The following is a 23,203-nucleotide window of genomic DNA, read 5'->3' on the forward strand; positions in this document are numbered from 1 at the left end:
TGCGCACCTAGTGAAATCAAAAGTCAGAAGCGAGGAGGTTTGAAGATATATTCGATAGACTATCAATATATGGAGAAGCGACTGATGTAAACCGCCTAGCGATTGTAGGAGTAATTAAGCACGGCTTTAACACTCGTGACGACCTAGGGCCTTCAGCTAGATGAGTCAACTAAAACTAATGTGGTCAGCTCCAAATGTCAAAGACAGAGCTATTGATTTTGGGAATTTATTTACCGCTAAGACGTGGCCAGCCGGAAGTTCAAACTCAACGAGTTTGTCGTTGATAAATACTGTTCTGATAGATTGCTATGTTCAGCAGCGTCTGTCCGTCTTTCCTTGCTATAAGAGGCCATCTAATACAATATAGTAATAAAGAAACAGGTATAATGAAATTTTCGGTTTGTCGTTCCTTTTTCGTCTTTTCCAGCCATCCTGAAAAAGAAAGAAGTATATGTGAGTGCATTTCGAACCAAAATCGTATGTGTGTGAAGACACCGCTACAGTATAAAATAAGTTGCCTATTTTGCAATGCCTAGGTTCTCACTGCTACTCTAGTCTGGATATTTCAGTCTCTACATTCACTCGTCCAGTTTCCCTGACCACATTAGCACCTGAAACATACTTGTACTTAGTGCATCTCTTATTTGAACTTTTATTTTTACGTCGTTCTAATTTGCTTAGTCCACAAGTATCCAAAATTAAATGAGCCATATTTGTGATATTCTATATCATCATTCATTAGTATTTCAATCAAAAATGAACTCAGAAGGCATAATTATTTTGTGCATGGAAATCTTATATATTTCCCAAAGAGATTCGAGAGACTCAAAACATTAGCTGGCGATGAGTGCTTGTTAGAATCAATCACGACGTAAGCGCGGTGATTCGGATCTCTGTGTATCTTTGCTTACTTACTGGCAGTTACTCTGGGAAGAATCAATGTCCCACTCCCCTGGCGACAAAGTTTTCGCTAAGATAAAAGGATTTCCTAACTGGCCTGCTAGGGTATTTTGACGATAGTCCTAATATATTTATAGGTAAATCCTCTTCCACATGATGTACAAATACCCAAGGGAAAACTTCCTATATTTTTCTACGGAACTTATCAAGTGTAAGCTTGTTGAGTTTTGTCTTTACTTGTACAGTTCATTTGTTTCCGTCAAGAATATTGTTCCTTACGAGAAATTCAAAGATAAGTGGGGAAAACCAAAGCCAAGCGCACAGTTCATGACAGCTATGAAAGAAATCGAAGCTAATCCAGGCATCTATATGTTGGGAGAGGTAATATTATTTCTATTAGACTGAAACCTACCTAGGATCCTAGAGCTGAGAAGTTTCTGCATCAGTTCTATGACTTTAAACCAAGTAAGTAGCTTTTTGCTGTTTTTAGTCAAATAGATGTAATCTACTCAGTAATCTCGTGATAGAACGTTTTATTTGAATCTAAATCCCGAAATCGCTTTGATTTGTCAACGTACTAGGTTTTAATAGAGATTTCCCTCGTGTTGACATGGTCAATGTATTGGTGTCTCGAATTCCTGCTTGAGATTAGTCAATCTGCGGGCTTCAGATTGGAACTGGTTAGCATTATTCGGTTTGGCCAGCTGAGTGGTATCACGAGCCTTCACGAAAAATTTGGCTCTAAGCTATCTACAAGAAACTACATAGTAGGTAGACCAAAATAATATAAATGTATACAGTAATCTTCTTCTGAAGCTCAGTGTCCAAATGATTGCAGTAGTTTACATAGAGACACGGACAGTATTTTTTAAAGCGAGCTTGTGGTCCTGTTGTTACGTGTGGTAAATTATCTTATTTGTTCCTGATAATATGATTCACTCTAAGTAGCAGATATCATGGTGAGATTACAATTTGTGAACAAATCGGCGAGACTCCAATTTAGCGACGACCTTTGAACGAATCTTAAATGACCTTGACAATTATTAATCAATCAGAAGACAGTTAGTATAAAGTGAAAATATACTGTAAGTAAGTAATGAATTACAGTGGATATTCTTCTTTTACATGATTTAAAAACTTGTTAAGGTTTGATAAAGGTTCAGAGGCTCTGAATACATAATGCATATGGTATAGAAACTCGTCCATAGGGTTAGCGGTTAGGGTTAAGGTTAACCCTAAACCCTAACCTTAACCTAACCCTGAACCCTAATCTAACCCTAACCTCAACCCTAAATCCTAATCTAACCCCAAGCCCTAACCTTAACCTAACCCTAATCTTAACCCCAAGCCCTAATCCTATGGATGAGTTTCTATGCAATATGCGTTATGAATTCAGAACTTCTGAGCCTTTATCAAACCTTGACAAGTTTTTAAATCATGTAAAAGAAGAATATCCCCTGTAATCCATTACTTTCTTGTAACATATTTTTACTTTGTACTGTCTTCTGATTGACTAATAATTGAAATTGCTCAGACGCTTCTCATTGGCTCGTCCCTAAATTAGAGTTTCGCCGTCCCATCTGTTTTAACCTCTCATTAATCACCTCTCTAAAATCCGCTGTGAACCGACCGTATGTTAGCATCGCGTGTTGAACTTGGCGCCGTGACCTTGAAATTGCTCAAATGCTTCTGATTGGCTCGTCGCTAAATTAGAGTCTCGCCCATTTTTATCATTGATGTCAATACGTGATGAAGACCTTAAATTCAATTTCTAACCGTAACTTAACTTCAAGTCCCAGTCGTAGTTCCTCACTAATTCATAACTCTAGTGGGAAGGAAAAGGTTATATTAAGTAGACAAACCTTTTCTGAAACCTTGTTGTTCACTGTTTAACACATTGTTGGTTTCTACGACTGTTATTATGGTCTTTTCGATAATTCTTTCTGGTATTTGAACTACGACACTGATGAGGCTGACAGGTCTGTCGTTTGGTGGAAGTTGTCTTGATCCTGTTTTATGTACTGGAGTGACTACTACATCCTTCTAGTTCATAGGTAGCTCACTTTGGCGTAGCAATATATTTAATATAACAGCCAGTGGGACTGCAATGTATTGTGCAATTAGTCTCAAGATTTTAGGATGTAGTTCAGCTGGTACTGTTGACTTTTCCCCGTCTAAAGTTCTAAGAGCCTTAAGTACATTGTCTCGATCAAAGTCCACAGCAAGCATACGGATTGTTGACTTCTTATTAGGGTCTAGTTCTTCGTCCAGAAGAGGCTCCCGAGTAAAAACTGCCCCGAAATAGTTTGCCATAGCCTCTGTTATTTTCTGATCATTCTCCATCATTTCAGATCCACCCCTTCCGTAATTAAGTTAGGAATCCAATGCTGCGTCCTTGTTCCGTAATTTATGTGCGAGAATGGTTTTAGGTTGCTTGATTACGGATCGGGCTAACTGCATTTCATGTTTTCGCTTACCTTCTCAGATTGTAATTATACACCTATTTCGTACTGACCTGTAGCATTCCATTGTACCTGCTGTGACAAGACTGATGGCGATGTTTCAGCATTTCTTTTGTCTTAGTAAACGTCGAACATCCCGGCCTATTTGGGGATAGCTGTGCTTCTTCTTTGGGACTGTCCAGGGTATATATGGTTGAGTTACCTGATTGTATAAATGCCTGAAATGAGTACATGCTTCTTCTACTGATGCCCCTGAGTCAGTTATCCAGTTTTCAGCCGGTGCTGCAGAGTTGGTCGTCTTCACATCTGTCCTCCATATATTAGGACGGGCCGGTGCAACTGCTTGACGGGTCATCTCAGTCATTAATTTAAATAAGATGACGACATGGTCACTTCTTCCTAGAGGTGAGAGGAAAGTCATTCGACCGACGTCATCACCGCGAAGACTAGGCCCAAGAGAGACAAGGACCTTCGTAAGTCATGTCTGGCGGGATCTCTAGTGTTCTGGAATAAAGCTAGGGAGATTGTGGTTTTTAACAATTTGCAATCAAATGTAATTGTTGGGGGCCCCACCTTTAAGTTTTCCCAGTTTATATACGATGCATTAAAGTCGCCTACCATAAGGCTTTCATCCCTATTACACCAGAAATTAAGTTTGCTTAGGAGGAAGTCATCTACTACACATTCTAGACTGTAGTATACTACAACTAATTCAACATCTTGCCGTTTACATTTCAGCCTGCATTTATGAAACCAGGTGATACTTCCACTTCATAGTACGAACGGCGATGTTTGGCAGATTTCATGTGTACATAAGTTCTTTACCAATTCTCGGTGTACAGCGCACACTAAATTAAACCTCTTGTGTTAATGTACTGTCTTGATATTTTCAAACCTTTTTGAGACCTGAACTACCTTCCCTAATTGTAGCAAGCAGTAGTTCTCAAAGGTTTCGGTTGCTCACTATTTATAGTCTTATGCACTTAAGAAACGGCATTTATTCAAGTTTTGATAACTGAATACCTCAAGTTCACTCCATTCATATATGATTCATTTGGATGTGACTGATGATGCACTCTTAATCTCATTAGTCACTCAATCTAGTACCATTGGTAATGCGTTATCGCTCTTCAGAATATATAGATGGGATTATCAATCTCGCTATTGTAAATGGGTAGGGTGTTGATGCATTCAGGCGTGTTGTCTAGTCCTGGTTGTAATTGTTCTCGAGCTTAGGACTAAAATGTCATATATACTGTGTAAAGCTGCAAGGAAGTTTATAGTGTGGTTAATAATCAGTTCTAATACCGCTCAAGCAACAGTGTGAGATGTACTTCAGGTTCACAATACTTGTTTATCAGACTTTCCAAAAGTGGTTCGTATGTATGGATGGTGGCCGTATCCCCCACCTCGACCTGATGACTGTCATCATAGCTCCCCAACCAACCTATATTGGATGCAATAGTTGTTGCTGCGCAGTGATTTAATTGTGCTCTTGTTATAACTTGTGACCGCCAATTAGGGAGCAGTGACTTATCGATCGGATCAATGACACGTAAACCCGTATGAACAGTCTAGAGTCCTGATTGGTCTCGCTTCCTGTCTAGCCCAGCCAGTTGAGTCCAGAACACCAATCTCAGCCTCTGCAATATGAATCATTTATTTCAAACATACGGGGTTTATATACCAATCAAACATACCACAACGTAGCATAAAATAGAAAACAACATTTGTACAGGATTTGGCCAAATGTGGCTGTGAATGTGTGAGGCAGTGACTAATAGGCAGGGCATAATTCAAGAATGGTAAAACGTATTATAATGGTTCATAGGTAAAAATAAAGTTTATAATAAGAGGAATATGAATATGAATAGTTTAGTTATTTAACAATTCTACGATAAAAGTATACGTCTAGTATTGGTCAATAAACGGATCCCAAAGTTACCATTCATCATGCTTATCGGGACCTAACAGCTCTATTGGCATGATTCACTTACAGTGATTTTCCCTACTTTTGCTTAGAAACTATCCGTAGAAAGAGGACTAGGAATACATAGGGAAATTTGTGCTAAAGGGTCAACAACGTACACAACTCATAGGTATATATATATATATATATATATTGCCTGATCCAGACAGGGACACAGGTGATGTTGATCGGATTTCATTCATTTTAAGCACAATAGCCTGTTTACACTTCCGCCCCTCACCTAGCATGTAATCTGTATGAAATTCCTCAGTTTACGAAGTTTAATGATAAAAGTACTTAACTTCCAACGTTTAGACAACAGGTTCGAACATCACTTCGCTTACTTGATTTAAGTATTCGATTGATATCACTGGTTCTAACTAAAAATGCCACTAAATACCGAGTATAGGAACCTGTATTTTATTAGTGAGTTTCATCAAATTAAAAACGTCCATCTTTTCACTCATGTCATGTATCATTCAGTTGATTGGTCACCCATAGGATTTATATTTTTTTTAAAACTGGTTTTTTAATTTCCATTTTAGTGGGCAGTGAATGTGTTCGCCAATACAAACGTCAGCATCCCAGGTAATTTTCAGTATATTAATTTTAACAAGAGAAGTTTAGTAAATGTAGATACTCGGCTCATCCTCAGTTCAGAGGTTTCAACCCAGTTCTAGCTAGCTTGGTCGCAAATGTCTTTATATTGTACATAATAGGTAGAACTTGCCTCCTGAGATAGTTGGGACATGTGTTACGCTTGCCCAACCACCGCCTACCTCAGTGGTCGATGTTTTCTGGTGTAGGAGTGAGCCGAAAGAAGACTAGTGGCGGTCAATTCAAAACGTGACATCAGTTCATGAAGTCACCGACAATTGGACTGAGACATGTTAATAGATGTAGACTACCTGGTTGGGATCCGTGTGATTATCGTAACCGATGGTTAAAGGCTTCGAATGAGATGGCTTCAAATCGTTTAGAATGGTGCATTTGCATCCGTTCTTTGTCTTCCCCAAAATTCCGAGCTCTTAAATTCCTCATGACTTTTGTTTTGTGTTTTTATTTTACTACTTCATATTTTCTTCTGGAATCGTATCTTCAATACCTAATCTTTCCTGTTAGTACTGGTACTGTTATTACCTCTACTATACTGGGACGTGTGTTGACAATTTCATCTCTGTGTGGTAACGGTGTATTTCAACTTGAACCGACTTGACCGATGTATATACGTATGAGGCTCTACGTTGTGACTGACTGACTGAATATGTACACTCGGATTTGTATATATTTATGATGAATAAATTTTGCTTGTAGTAGCTTTTGTCATTGGAAGATAGTTTGGATCACAGACTGGTATCTGTTGATAAAACTCATCTTCACATTCTTGTGTTGTGATTTATTTCCTCTCAGGTAATAAGAGGAGGGAGTTAAATGGAAAATCGTCTCACCATTACTCGTAAATATCTTTGTTTTTCAACCAAACTAATTGATATGATCCTTAAAATGTCTAAGTATTTATCAGACATTCCTGCCTATTAGTGTTATGGTATTGGAGTTATGCAACACGTCATAAAAATTATCGTACTCGAAACGGTTTTTGATCAAATATCATCGAGAGATTTTATGGTGCTGGCAGTAAACTAGTAGTTTTATGGTAGTTGGATTGAAACAGTTATTTTAATTTCCTATTTTTGGTATCCCGGTTTTTTTAAGAGACCACTAAGTGGATTATGTTTCCTCCACTTTACTGTCAGTACAGTCATCTTCAAGCACCTGGGTCTTGTTGATCTCTTTATACTCCATTGAGGTTTCGGTTTAGTTTCGGTTTGTGCGCTGTCCGACTGAACGGAACAGTAAGGATCCGAAAAGACAGGGACACTCGTCGTTGCCTCTTCGTCGTCTCTGCCTATTCTCCCACTGACTGCAGCGCAGATGATGTAAAAGATGAGTTTTACAGAAAGCTCTCCGACCTTCTCCGAAAAGCTAGGCGCTGGGATGTAGTAATAGTGGCTGGTGACTTTAATGCTCATGTAGGTAAACTAATCGATAGGGAAAGACACCTGGGTGGATCTTATAGCGTCGTGGCTCAAAGAACAGATAATGGCGACCGTCTGTTGCAGCTATGCTCAGATAACCACTTGTTTCTTGCAAATACTAACTTTAAGCATAAGGAAAAATATCTTTTAACATGGCGACCCCCTAATTCGTCCCAACGTTGGACTCAAATAGATCACATCGCTATCAGCCACCGATGGAGGGGCTCGATAAAAGGCTGTCGCTCATTCTGGAGCACATGCTTAGATTCAGATCATGCCCTAGTACGAGCGCGTATTTGCCTGCGGCTTACTGGACGTAGGAAGGACGCTGCAAGGAAACCTCTCAGGGGCCTACTTAATGATAGTCAAGCTAAGAGTATATTTCAGGAACTAGAAAAACAGTTAGGCAGCCATGTATGTGATGCCCACCCTGAGGCAGCATTGAATGATATCCGAAAAGCTGTGGAAACAGCAGTGATATCTGCTAGTACGGTAAACCACAAGGTTAGGGAGAAACACTGGATCTCAGCAGCATCTATCGCACTGATAGATGCTCGGAAACTCATTTCACCTGGCTCTGAACATAACGAAGAGCGAAGTCAGCTTAAGCGCAAGCTGACAAGAAGTATACGCAATGATCGTGAACAGTGGTGGGTAGCGAAAGCAAGAGAAATGGAAAAGACAGCGGCAATAGGTAATAGCAGACAATTGTTCAGACTTGTTTAGGTAACCGACTGTTAGCGAAACACTCTCAGAGAAAGATGGACATATTATACATTCTCAATCCAGGAGATTGGGTCAATGGACAGAACACTTTAGGGATCAGTTCAACTGGCCTTCAGCCACACTTCGGTTTCCCACGATCTCCAGTCAACCTGAATGGCAAGTTAATGTAGGTCCTCCGTCTTTACGAAGTTGAAAAAGCTATAGGAAATCTGAAGCGAGAGAGAGCAGCAGGCCCTGACAGGTTTACTCTTGAGATTTTTAAGGATGGTGGTTCAGTATTAGCAGTGAAATTAACCGAGGTATTAGGTAGAATTTGGGAACTGGATGTAATCCCATCTGACTGGTCTCAATCACTGATTGTGCCAGTCTATAAGAAAGGACAAAAGTCCTCTTGTGACAATCACAGAGGAATCAGTTTGACTAATATAGTATCTAAAATATTAGCTTCAATAATACTTCGACGCCTAACCAAAGCTCGTGATGATCAGATTAGAGAAAATCAGGCTGGTTTTCGATCTGGACGTGGTTGTATAGATTAGATATTCACTACGTCAGGTTCTAGAACACAGACACACATTCAGACGCCCCACAATGGTAGTATTTCTCGACCTTAAGGTGGCATTTGACTGTTGATCGTGAGGTTTTGTGGCAGTGTTTGCCACCGAAAGGAGTACCAAAGAAGTACATTAACCTTATAAGGGTTCTCTAATCGAACACAATTGGTAGAGTGAGAGCTTATGGCGAACTGTCATCAGAATTGATTACCTCAAGTGGTGTTCGTCAGGGCTGTCCACTCTCCCCATTCTTGTTCAACTTTGTCGTCGACGTAGTTTTAGAGATAACACTTTCCTCGTCTAAATTTCCAGGGGTTGAACTTCTACCGGGAGGTTCACTTGTTGACTTAGAATATGCTGATGACATAGTTTTATTTGGTGAAGACGCTGACAAAATGCAAAGTCTTCTGACCACTCTAAGCAACAGTGCAAGCATGTTCGGGATGCGATTCTCTCCCTCGAAATGCAAAATGTTGCTTCAGGATTGGGTTGCATTGACACCCGAACTAATGATAGGGAGCGAAGTAATTGAGCGTGTCGATCGCTTCACTTATCTTGGAAGTCTCATCAACCCTTGTGGTCTGGTGTGTGACAAATCTCAGCACGGATACAGAAGGCTCGACTAGCTTTTACCAACTTGCGTCATTTATGGCGTAGGCGAGATATCCGTCTATCAACCAAAGGACGTGTTTACTGCTCAGCAGTTCGTTCCGTCGTACTTTATGGCAGTGAAACATGGCCGGTAAGAGTAGAGGATATCCGTAGGTTACTAGTATTTGATCATAGGTGTCTTTGAAATATTGCTCGTATATCCTGGGACCATCGAGTAAGTAATGCAGTTGTTAGGAAACGGGTACTAGGTAAGGATGGCAAATCAATTGATGACGTAGTGAAACTTCATTAGTTCAGATTGCTGGGACATGTGTTACGTATACCCAACCACCGACTGCCTCAACATGCGATGTTTGTTGTACAGGAGTAGATTGGAAGAAAGCTAGGGGCGGCCAGATCAAAACATGGCACAAGTCCATGAAGTCACTGACAAGTGGACTGAGTCATATTGGTAGGTGTAGACTACCTGGTTGGGGACCATGAGATGATAGCAACCGATGGTTAGAGACCCTGAATGACATGGCTCAAAATCGTTTGCAATGGCGCCGCTGAATTCACTCTTTGTGTTCTTCCAAATTCTAATCTTCTGAATTCTTCATGTCCCTTTATTTTTTCGCTTTCCAAATTTATTTCACTGGATTATACTCCTTGAATAACATCTTCAAACCCTAATTTTTCTGATTATAGTTTATAATTTTACTACATTTAGCGCTACGGGATTTGAATCGACCACTATATCTCTGTGCTAATGTGGTGTGGCAACTCGAACTAATGTACGTGCGTACGAAGTTCTGCATTGTTACTGACTGACTGACTGAGGTTTCGGTAGCCTATATTGATGCACATTTATTCCATATCCTAAATTCTGCCATATATAATCTGTGGAAAGTTTAGGAGACATTACATGGTAATTGTAAAATAATTTAGGTTGAAAATAATATAGTTTCTAAATACTTTAATTCCACAATAAACCGATGTAATATGTTGTATGGGAAATATCTGTGTCCTGAATCGCTCTGCGGTAGCTACTTCTTGACGTCGTGGTTAGGCCTGCCTGTCGTAACAATGTAATCAACCTATATTGGCTGAAACGTTCGCTTCTTTATATTGTACCGTGCCTGCCATCCGGGTTAGGCTTAGTGCTGTAACATCAAAAGCAGAAAATTTATTGTCTGAGGTAGGACTGCTACCAACTGTACTAATGTATGGTGGCAGTAAGGTATTTTCCTGAAACAATCAACATCTCTAACAATCCTACCTTCCAACAACAAAAGGGGTTAGAATGGGTCGCTTTGGGACTGTGTTCCACTCTCATTTCTGGAAATCGGCTTACAGATATACTTCAATAGCCTTCCATTCAAATGCAGCGTAGCTGAAATATCGACTCAAGTCCACTAGCTCTTAGCGTGGTTGAAAAGGCCATATCTAACGTGAAGTGTTACAGATCAGATTCATAGTTCTCTAATGATAGTGACTAAGTTTTATAAGTTACACTTACTGAGATATTAACACGTATCCGAAAATTAATTATACTTTCATGTTACTGGTCTCGACCTCTTCTCGTTTAACTGTATGAGAAAACTATTTCCTCGTGGAACCGCAACAGAGGAATCGAATTAACTAGTATAGTGTCGAAAATACTGTCCACTCTAATCATTTGACGCCTGAATGGAGCTCGAAAACAAAAATCAGGGAGACGAATCGGGTTTCAAACCTGAACGTCAACTTATTGATCAAATATTTACTCTTTGATAGGTTATGGAAGACAAATATACGGATTATAGTGGTGCTTCTCCACCTCATAGATCGGGAAGTTTTGTAGTAGTGTTTGTAATGAGATCTATGGAAATAATGCATAAACTTTGTAATAGCTCTCTACTTGAATCCATTTGAAAAACTGTCGTCAGAGTAGGTGACATCAAGGATTGCTCACTTTCTATTTTTATTTAGCTTCATTAAAAACATTCTTTTAGGATTAACATTTTCTTCATTTTATTTTAAGATTGATCTCTGTACCACAAAAATTCATTTAATAACCTTGATCAAGAGTATATTATGATCACTTTGTACAACAGCGAAAGCATATTCGGCATATGTTTATTCATCCTCCAAGTGTAAAATGTTACTGCAGGAGAGATTTTCATTTGATTATTCAAAGACCTTGTATTACCACACAGTATTACACTTTGTAGTACATACTCTATGGCTATGAAACATGATCTAGACAAATGTAAGGCATGTTTAAGCTGTGGGATTTTGAACATTAGTATTAATCATTTCTACATCTAATTTCCTTAATGTTCAATCTTGACTGATATTTTCAGTATGTTAACTATTTCCGCAATTTATTATAAATATTAATATGGTTGAAGAAGTTGGACATCTTAATTTCGCTTTCGTACCGAAAATATTTGTGATAAAAACAGCATTATTCTTTAATTCGTTTTCACGAACACAGTTATTTATCATCAAGCATCTAATGGCATATGTTGCTGAAGTTAAAGTATGTACAAATATCAGTCTTCATAAACAATGAATTTTATCAAATAAATTGTAATGTTATATAATCAAGTATTTATTTGATAATTTGAATATTTCATTCTTACTTGATTTGAATGATTAGGAAGTCAAAAGTCGACAATGATCAACCACTCAGTACTACTAATCAAGGGACAAGTAGTAAGGGTGATCAAATAAATCGTGTCAGTGATGATACATCGAGTGAAATAAGCACAGATCAATCGAGAGTCAATAGCTTAGACCCAGCTCCGGAAGATAGTAATGATGAAGAGACATTGATAGATAATACAAATCATCACATACAGTTTAATAATTATCAACAAATGGATATAAGTTGTTCGGAGAGGCTTAGCCCTAGTTCAACAATTGATCGTCCATCTGATGAAAAAGATTCTTATCAAGAGAATAGAGAAGCTCGTCGACTTGCTCGTAAAATGCAGAAAAAAGCTGAGAAAAAAGCTTTAAAGAAGGCTGCTAAACGAGAAGCAAAACGATTAGCAAAAGAGAAACGAGCTGAAAGACGTGCTCGACGAGAAGCTAAACGTGAATTAAAACGTCTTCATAAACTGGAAAAATCTCGTTTAACGGAACAAGAAAATTTAAATTTTGATGTTCAAGAATCGAATACGAGAAATCCTGACGTTAACCAAGAGAGCTCTAGTAATCATGCATGGGATGACAATCACTGGTCTCCTGCTTCTCATTCTGAGCCTGTCCAAACTAATGAAGATTCTACTGACTCCAGTTCCAACAGACCCATCCTGCCTACCTTGGACGATAGATGTGCCAGCCCGCTTCGTAAGTTTTATTCAATCCTTTTGTTTTAAGTTTGCAGGTTTGCAGCTGAACTACTTCCCCATACATTCATTTTCAGCTTAATAGTTTGTTTGTTTGAAAGCTTATTTGATAAACACTTTTGATGTTAGACGTAAATTCGTCTACATTATACTAGCTTTTCATTAACCGTATGGATTCTAATTGCAATAGTTAACTTGAGACTACTACGCCTGATGATGTATATAGATATTGTTTGCCAAATTAAAATCTACGTTGACATTGTAAACTACAAGTAAACTCTTTTTCGTAGGTTAGATACTTAATGACAAAAAGTTTGGTCTTAGTTAAGACTATCACTTATACAATCTATTGATTACATTCATGGAAAACCGTAGGTTCATAGAATCTTTCAGTTCATCCATCAAAATTGTAGTCCTTTTTTATGAAAGTCGTGTACAACTCAAAGTAATTACTCCTGTTACCCCTCGTGAAGTATAGACCGCCGACCAGAACTTTCCAACCAACACTATTTTTGGGCTCTGCCTTCCAGTTGTTCCCAAGTTCTATTTATTCTCGCGATGCCTGTCTTCAGTTCCCGACACAATGTGTTCTTTAATTTACCCTTTTGCCTTGAGGATCCCAAGTTTCGGCTTGCCTCATGATGCAGTTGACGATTTCCGTAATGTGTATCCCATCCACCTCCAGAGTTTTTTCCTAATTTCCTCTTCATCTGAAAACTAATTCATCACAAAATGTTCTTTACTTCCCAATATATGATAAGAAGGGATAAAAGGAAGTAACATCAACACAAGACAATGCAATTTTACATTCGTACAAATCATCATATTTCTCAGAATGAGAAAAAATAACCTCAAAGGATCGTAAGTAATAAAGTATGCAATGTTGACGAAATATGACAAGAAATCCAATTAGAAGAAAGATTCAGTAAATATTGAGTAGTATAATGTGCTTATATAAGCAAAGGTGGATAGTGGCTAGCAATGAAATCCAAGACGCGCGTTTCGTCTTATTTGGGACTTGTCAGCTGGATATACCTGCATCTCAGAGTTGATGTTCACCCTGGGACAATATTGAGGCATAAGCACAGTATGCATATATGCCAATAACAGACTGATCAATTACAGTCTTAAACCTCAATGGGAAGATACAAAGAAAACAATACCAAGTATAGTATGCTGTTTAAAATCTTGAAAATAATTAGAAATGCAAATACATCCACTCTTTTACTGTAACCAGTTTTATTCCTAGTTCATAGGTGACAATTGTTTATTTTTTAACAGTTTTTTCCAAGCATTTTTATCTATTCATTTAATATACTTGAGGCACTCCCCTTACTTAGCTGACATTATTATTGTTATCAAGTCAATAAAATAGTTTCTGCCATGTTCACTAATATTCGTTTTGTATAGATGGTACAGGATTGTTAATATGATATTTGAGGACATTGTTGTATCATTTAGATTGTTTTCTTAAATCGTATTTTCAATGGTTAATTTTTTCTTCACTATTATTACCTTTACTATTCTGGGATTCGGTCTGACAATTTCATCTTTGTGTGTTAATAGTGTATGACAACTTGAACCGATGTACATATGTGTACTACACTGTACATTGTGACTAGCTGACTGTTGCGTCTGTTGATTGTTTTGTCCAAGGAACTGCCTCACTAGTTTGCACTTGGTAGTGAAAACTCCAAATCAGACGACGCACAGAGTGTTATGACCTTAATCTGTCTACTCTAGATTAAGACCTTGACGCAATAGGCTGGCCGGTTTAACCTTAAGGCTAGCACGCGTGAGTTCGAGGTGGGGTAGAGAGAAGAGAACTATTCTAACATCTGATTGGCTGGCAAGCACGGTAAATGAGAGAAGACAAGACAGTCGGAACACTATTGGCTGTATCGCGATATCCTGATTTCCTGTGAAATCTCTGAATTCAGATTAGTGCAAAAAGGTACATGAATAAGTAGGTGATTTACCCGACCACAACGTACAATAATTTGGGAAAATACAATTATGTCCAAAACTGGGAATTAGAGTAGAAAATAAGGTGCAAAATATTATGTTTAAATTACAATAGCTTCGGGACAAAAAGGGGTATGGCAATGAATGATACATCGAACGAAAGCTCATGTTCTGTAGAATAAAATAGGGACAAAAATAAATGTCTGTGTTTTACAAGCTTTGAATAAAATGAAATAACGTCCCGAAAAATAGCTTTCGTAGTTTGTCAGGGCTTCTTGTTTCCCTGATCTTATCATAGAGAAAATACAAAAATTACAGTTTTGGATTTATTTAATTATGGAAATAAATCAATGTGATATATAAGTATAGTACTTTTTGAATGGTTTCCATACAACCAAATAAATTGAACGGAGTAGTACTTAACATCAATTACTCAATAACTTATTGTTTAAATACATTGACAAAATCATGCAACTAAGCATCTATAACCAAACAGGATATAATTAAATTATTCTTTAAAATATGGCTACATGTCATCGACGATCAATTTCACATCCTAGTCAGCACTCTTAATCAATTAATTCATTGCTCTCTACATCAAATATAACTCATAGTCTATCAAAATGATGCAGATTTATTTACTTTCGATTTAGAGCCCTATAACTCTTGTGTACACATACCTTTTCATTTTTATATATTTGCACTATATTCTCAATGTTTAATCTTTCATTAATTTTATTGCTGCAACCATTTGTGTTTATTCATCTTGCATAGCTATTATCGTATGACAGTTTGAGCCTATTTATATTATTGTGTTTATCTGACCTAGTCTCTCAATTTCTATACTTTTTCTAATTGCTAAAATAATTATCTTCATTTTTTTTTTAAATTCATTATAGTTTCAAAATCATTTGTTTTCTCAATATGTATATATCTCCATAATAAATGAATGCCTACTTGTAATGCGATTACTATTCTGTATATGTCAGTCAATCAGTAACAATGTAGAACTTCGTACATGCGTAGGTACGTACATACGTATATCTGTTCGAGTTCCCATACCACATTAGCACAGAGATGCAGTTGTCGATTTAAATCCCGTAGTGGTAGAGTTAGTAAAAGTATAAGCAGTAATCGGAATGATTAGGGTTTAAAGATGTTATTCAAGGAATATAATCCAGTGAAATAAATTTGCAAAGAGAAAAAAGTGATTTGAAGAATTCAGAAGACTATAATTTGGGAGAACATAAAGAGTGGATGCACCTGCGCCATTGCAAACGATTTTGAACCATGTCATTCAAAGTCTCTAATCATCGGTTGCTATCATCTCGCGGATCCCAACCAGGTAGTCTACATCTACCAACATGTCTCAGTCTACTTGTCAGTGACTTCATGGGCTTGTGCCATTTTTTGGTCTGGCCGCCCTTAGCTTTCTTCCAACCTACTTCTACATCATAAAACATCGCATGTTGAGGCAGTCGGTGGTTGGGCATATGTAACACGTGTTCAAGCCATCTCAACTGGTGAAGTTTCGCATAAGCCTTATATGATAAGAGTACGGTTTGTTAGGTAGTTGAAAGTTGGTAGTCGACAGGATACTCTCTACCTAAGTTTTGTGCCATTTAACACTTGTTTATGAGTTCTACCCGTAATCTAAAACAACTGATAAGGACAAGCGGACTCGGTTTTTTTGTTGAGTGCCAAATAACAGGAAATCTGCGTGTCAATCAGGGTTTTTTGCCAACCATTTTTTATGATCTAACAGTTCAGCATGGTACACACAATGTTGAGTGACTTAGACACTAGTGGTCACGTTTCAACCTGACCAATAGGATTCAGTCAGGAGCATTAAAGAATTAGGTGAACATGCAACTGATTAATCAATCAATTTTATAGCCTTGAAAAAACTTTGACTAAACTATGTTTTTCTCTGTTTCTAGTAATCCTGGTTTGTATGAATTATTTAATTAATTATGCTTAAAGCCAAACAAGTCTATTCTTTGTGTTTTCGGTCAATATCGTTAATCAAGTATCTGTTTTTAACCACTTCTACATAAGGCGTCTTAGTTTATCATTTTGTTGCTCTTAGCCACTCCTGTTACGTACAGTTCTGTGGTTGGTGGTCAAGTTCTTTAACCACTAGACCAGTACTCGAAGACCTGAATGTAGCCCATTAACCAGGTATAGATTTGCGTATTTGGTTTTAAGGCAAATTATGTGTAAAAAGGTAATGGTTCTACTCTACTTTCCAGCCTCAAGGTTTTAGCAATTCTTCGTGTTCTACCATCGTTGTTTCAGAAGGTTTGCTCGCATTTGGTTGCAATACCATATTAATTATGCCAAGATCCAACAATGTTTATCTCTGTACTAGGACGATAATCCAGTTACAGTTGGGATTTCGAAACACCAACCTCAGTAACTGTCATATCTTACGAGTATCGTCCAAGCTAATTCTACACCGTGCATCATTTGCTTACTATGGGACTAAGTTTAAAAAGTAGAAGAGTGGTCAATTCAGGATATGACCTCATGATTTGAAAGGTGGTTGCTTAGGCCTGGCTATCATAGATCCAGCCTGTTGTTTCAAAAGTGGTTCAGTTCAGTTGCTTGAGCCGTTATCAGAATAGAGGACATTAGTGTTTGTGCACTAATTTTTTATGACGCTCTTCACAAAAGGTAGATGGGCTTTCTTAAACGCAACAAGGTCTTAAAGGCTGTACATTTAACTGAATTATACCTTTCATTGCATATCATTTCTACCCTTTTATGTATTGATTGTACTGTCCTCTCCTTCATTTCTTCGCAGTATTAACGCTTATATGGCACACTTTTTGGCCCCCTATTTCTTAAAAGTTTATGCGTGTGAGGAAATGGAAATAAATGGATTTATTCTTCCACCAACCACACAAGGTTTCAACTTTTATATGCAAAATCACGTTGCCTTTTGTCTATCTACTTTGGTTTTTTCATACTACAATTGTGGAAGGTCTTATTTGATAAAATATCTAAGACTAACTAAAGATATACCAAGGAGCCGATTAAGTATGGAACGTGAGTACTTCAGCGACAATATATATACGAAATAAAAATGAAATGGAACTACCTCGACTTAATAGGCCTGTGGTCCTTGTTATAAGGTTTTGAGGATCAGTATCCAGACTACTGGTACTTTTAATCAGTAGTATAGCTAATAAACGAGATATATATGTCTAAATTATTAAGATATATCTAGTCAGTATGACTGTGTAACCCATCACTGATTGGGATTCTCAAACCACTTATTTCATAACTCAGTTGTAAGGCTTTGAATTTTACCATTCCTGCTGCTGAGGACTGAAATTGGTCAGTCTCTTGGCATTTATATATCCTGAGCGAGTTGCATCGATATTGCAATCAGTCGCAAGCATTTCTAAGCAGAACTTATTAGCAGCTAGTGGTAGAATCTATAACGCGCGTTTCGTCCTGTATGGCAATCTTCAACTGAATGTATATACCACATCCCAGCCACTAGCTTGAGCAACGGTGATTAATTCAGTTATAAGGGCTTACCTATCTAGACTCTAGTTGGGTGTATAGTGCATTTGAATATGAAGTGAGAAGCAATGGCTTTGACTCTCAGAATGAAAATAAAAACTAGGATTTGGCAGGCACTCCGGCCGATGGATCGGAGGTGAGACAAAATGCGTGTAATTTGTTCAGAGCCACAGTCTACGTGTGATGACTAGTGATTTCACTTGGTTGTCCAATCCGAAGTAAGCGAGACAGCATTCGAACCTGTGAATTTTTAACTTAATATCGTACACCTTAACCATAGAAAGCCTCTACTCCATAGATCCTCAAACTAAAATAACCGAGTATAAAATGGATTTTTTTAAAGTTTTTCAACCGATATTACCTGAATCAAGAAATGGTTTATATTGATTACTTTCCTACAGCATCTAGTTAACCATTTTATGCTCATTACTTTGTAATATTGTTGTGAAAAACCATTTTTCTATTCATTCATTTCCATTGATTAATCATATCTCTTTTTTTATTGTTTAAAAGAGTAAATTCTACTTATATTATTGCCCTTAAAAAATCTTATCCATTTCTAAACAGTCAGCTTATAAGAACTTAATCATCTATTCTATTTCTAATCAAAGAGTTTAGTACCATAATTGTATGTTTCATTTGTATTATTTCATTCTATTTGTGATATTATATTACAATGTACTTTATTAGTAATTGTGATGATGGATACTTTGAAATTTATATACAAAGTATTATTTAATACAATTAAGTAATGTGTTATACAATTTTGTTCATTTATAGAATTCATGCATCAACCTGATGATGATAGTATTTTTTCAACTCATCAAAATGATAACTCTTCTTCTAATGGAGAACTTTTAACTAAAGAAATAAATTTCTCAAACACTACACCATTAGAATATGATAAACACCAATATTCTACTGGAATTAAACGTACAGGAATATTATTTCATTCGAATGGAAGTGATAATGAAGGTTCTCAACTATTAAATGGTGGAACAATTAAATTGGAAAATAGTGAAATTCCTCCGAAGAAAAAAGCTAAAACAGTATTAATAAAGAATAATAATGATGATGATGATGACGTCGAAGACGAAGACACAGTGTGTCGTCCTGAAATGAAAATTATGTCATCGTCAAAATCAAATAGTCATCACTCTCAAACGAACAATGAAAAAGATGTCAAACAATCAGCAGCAGTAATTGAAGCTACTGATTCATTAGTAGTTGATGCGTCTGACAATTCAAAACCAACTGTTCCTGAACCTTTGCCGGAAGCTGTCACTAAACATGGCGTCGTCACTACTACTACTAGTAATAATAATAATAAAAAACGAAACAAGTCTGTACAACAACGTTCTCGTTTACGTAAAAAGAAACCTAACGCTATATTACTTGATTCAGATGAAGATGAAATAAATTCTGAAAAGAAAGTAATTAACCTACATGATTCCTCACCATCATCATTATCATCTCCATCACCTTTATCATTGTCGAATGATTCTGACATAGAGAATTCAAAGAGCAAAGATCAATTATCTTCACAGTTAAAAGAGAAAAGTCGAAATTCTTCACCAAAACCGTCAACAATAAACAAATCCAATCGAGCTAGAAAATCAAGAAATCAAAAATCTAATCAGAAAACTAATAATAATTTGAAAGTGAAAAGAAAACAATCAGAAGTCAAACCAACTGCAGCATCAAATATCAGTGTACAGGAGGAAAAAAGGTAAGAGTAATAAAGGTTTTAATGGTATTTTCTTTCATATAATGATACTTAATCCCTTTTAAATGTAGCTGATTTTCTTCTCACTATTCATAACCTTGATATACTACTTTACTGTCAAGTATACACCACTTGGACATATTGTATTCAATTTGATTCTTCTGATATCAGATCAAGAATCAATAGCAAATAATAAATACTTCAGTGACTTGGATTCACATAAGAATCTTTTAGCATCTTGATTCCTCCGTTAGCGTTGATCGGAAATGAGTTAATCAGAGTATTCCAGTTTAAATATCTGACCAAAGTACGAACTTGTCAAGATTGATTAAGAATATAATTAAATCACTCTCCAGGCATTTTAGAATAAATCAGTGATACTACTCAGATTCCAAAACTAAAGTTGATAGAATGGGCTGCGATCCTGAGAGTCTGAAATCCGAATGTCTTAAACACTAAGCAACTTTGCTCCACAAGACACCGCTGATTATCTTGATATTCTTCCAAACGACCATTTTAGATCCAACTTAGTCGTTCTGTATGATATCAGAGTAATTGTTCGACTCCTGATCTAATTTATATTTATTCCCCACACTCTATGGTTATCAACGGTATAGTGACATTTAATTTCACTATGATGGATTATCACAGTTAGTTGTAGCTTTTTTGATGATAGAACTAACACATTTAATTGTCAACTAACTTTTTATTTGTCTATTTGTTTATTTAGTTCCATAAAACTTCTCTAAATCAAATATTCACTTATAAAAAGTCTTAACCATACATGTGAACCATTATTGTGTAATCAGTTAGATTTATTAAACGTAGATCCCTTTCTGAAATACTTATTGGTTCTTATTTTAGATAATCTAAATGAATGATGATTTGTAAATATTTACAGCTAGAGAGAATAAGTTCAGTCAGTCTATCATATGTATATCTTACTTGCTTATATTCATTAATTGGTTGTTGTTTTCTTAGCACAAGTCATATTCTTTCTTAGCTTACTAGTTATTAAGAGCTGTTGAATTTTAAAAGTAGATTAACCATTTCAATATTCAATGTTAAGATGAATTTATAGAACATGTTATCAGTTCGTAAAGATCTACTGACTTTGAAACAATGACGGAAATTAAGTAGACAACTTTAAAAGAAGAAATCAACTTGTATATGTATATGATGTAAGACTGAGTGATATATTCATATTTGTTGTTGTTACAAACACCTCATTAGACTAAGATTTATAAAATAAGCAGAATTAGTAGATATTTCATTGAATAATTTACAATCTGTGCTACGTTCAGACACTTCAGGCTGATGAGTAAATAGTGTAATTCCGTTTGATACTCAGACTTATTGTTAAGATCATTGAGGTGAATTGTTCAATACGAGTATTTTATTATTATTGGTTCGAAATTCATTCATCCATTTGAATAAAAAGAGTTTTCCCATAATAGCTGATGTCAGTTCGTAATGAAAACCCTAAATCTTGTTCTTAATCCTCAACTGTAAATCATAATTCTAGTTGCTCACACAGCTTTAAGACCTTCATTTGGTCCTGTTTTTTAGGTGGACATTCGCAAGGTCACGTTAGCGTCGCTGAAAGGTCGTTCATAAATTATAGTCTCACTTTTCTATTTTTCAACTGTTTGCTCAAGAAGATACTTCCAATTAATAATCGATTCGATTGCCTATTTTAAGTTTTCATAAATAACTGATAATTAGGAAATAAAGTATATTCACACAAATTTTATTCAGTTTTCAAAATCATTGGTTTGTTCACATAATATAGAATATAGATGTTGTTCACAACTCATCAAATACAGATGTATGTACTTGGCTTCGATAGTCGTACTTTAAGTGTAGTGAAACCGCTAGTCGATCAGTCAGCTACAACGTAAGATCAGGCACATACATGCATCGGTTCAAGTTGCCATACTTCACTCATTAGCACAACAAGATGAACACCGGATTCATAGAAGTAGTTAATTCAATGGTAGAGTATCTTCTACTCTTAATGGCCACGTTTCGTAGCCGTAAAGTAGAACAGAACCAACTGCCGCGCAGTATATTCATCCCTAATAATGCGGCCCTTCTTTTTACTCCAATTACAATGGATGAAGTGAGCTTTAAACTTATAACTTACTAGCTGAATATCAAACGTATTAACTACTGAGCCATTATTGAATTATTACTGTTACGTAATACTATTACGTTACGTAATATTATTATTGATACGAAAAAAGGGCTCAAAATTGAATCCAGTTATAGATTAACTAGGTCATTTGTATTTTTCCAAAATTTTATATTTTATTTTGTCCGTGATCCGTCATCTTAAAAATTCTTTTTTATAATTTTTAGAATCTCTAACGTTTCAAGTGGTAAGTTTTTATCATATATATGTTATATTTCCCTTTGTTAATATGAAAAACGTGACCAAAGATATCACGGTATACACGACTAGATCAACATGACAATGGTCAGTTAATTGTTAATAGATCTCAATTCTCCAGGATACCATTAACGGCCCAAATCGCTCAGTGGTAACGTTCTCTGCCTGTGTAGCTGAGTGATATAGGCTCAAAACCTCCGGGAAGTACCATCTTCAAGATTACAGGTACACCTTGCTGACGAGTGCCAAATAAAACGAATTCTAGGTCCAGGGTTTCCTGTCGACTACTTTCAACTGCCCCCAAATGCCATGGTACGGCCGAGAGTGGGGAGAGTTTGCTCTACCTCTTGAAATGCTCTCACATGGCCACGCGTATATAGCCTCTGCCACGGAAGTCCTACCCACTGCCTTCTCGTGGCGGGGGTGTTGTTTACGAAATTGAGAGGACGAAAAGAGAATGTCTGGCGCTTTAACTAAGTTGCTGGATATGGATGATTCACCTAGTGGAGTTAGAAAACCCTGATTCCAAACCAATGGTGCACATGGGCCCCAGCATCCTGAAGGAACAAATGGCGTATGAACCAATTGTTGATCACCGGCTTCCATGGGACTGCATCTCCTTACGTTGCTCCACTGACTTGTGGATCAGACCTTCATGTCGAAGGGTCGGGGAGTGGCCTCCCTAATAAAACCACCTGCTTCGGTTTGGGCACCCGGGCAGTATCACAGATCCAACACATATCAAATGAGATTTGTGTGGCACATATGTATTTGGTGCCCCCTTGTACCAATATCTATGTGTTCAAATAAATAATAAATAAATAAATTACATCTGAACATAGTGCATGTGATTTCGAGTCCATTAGACATGTGGTCACCTTGTAAATTGATCGATAGAATTAGATTAACAACACTGACGTACTCGATAAATGTGACGCTCGTCATCATTCAGTTGTTTGTGTATCTATATACATCTCTCTATTTTTTTGCGCGTTTTTGGAAGTTCTTAT

The 23,203-nt window shown here is 36.9% G+C and overlaps 1 protein-coding gene across 1 annotated transcript in view; it reads left to right on the forward strand.

Moving 5' to 3' along the window:
• Positions 1-426: 426 nt before the first annotated feature.
• Positions 427-23,203, forward strand: part of HDGFRP2_1 (Hepatoma-derived growth factor- protein 2) — a 68,234-nt gene continuing 45,457 nt past the window's right edge. The window contains exons 1-8 of the mRNA XM_051218054.1: positions 427-1,005; positions 1,038-1,111; positions 1,146-1,281; positions 1,317-1,365; positions 5,877-5,919; positions 11,883-12,577; positions 18,856-19,804; positions 22,163-22,182. Coding sequence (XP_051064488.1) covers positions 940-1,005; positions 1,038-1,111; positions 1,146-1,281; positions 1,317-1,365; positions 5,877-5,919; positions 11,883-12,577; positions 18,856-19,804; positions 22,163-22,182 — 2,032 coding nt within the window. The 5' untranslated portion in view covers positions 427-939. The remainder of the gene's footprint in view (positions 1,006-1,037; positions 1,112-1,145; positions 1,282-1,316; positions 1,366-5,876; positions 5,920-11,882; positions 12,578-18,855; positions 19,805-22,162; positions 22,183-23,203) is intronic.

This window comes from Schistosoma haematobium, chromosome 7 (assembly GCF_000699445.3).
Source record: "Schistosoma haematobium chromosome 7, whole genome shotgun sequence".
NCBI lineage: Eukaryota > Metazoa > Platyhelminthes > Trematoda > Strigeidida > Schistosomatidae > Schistosoma > Schistosoma haematobium.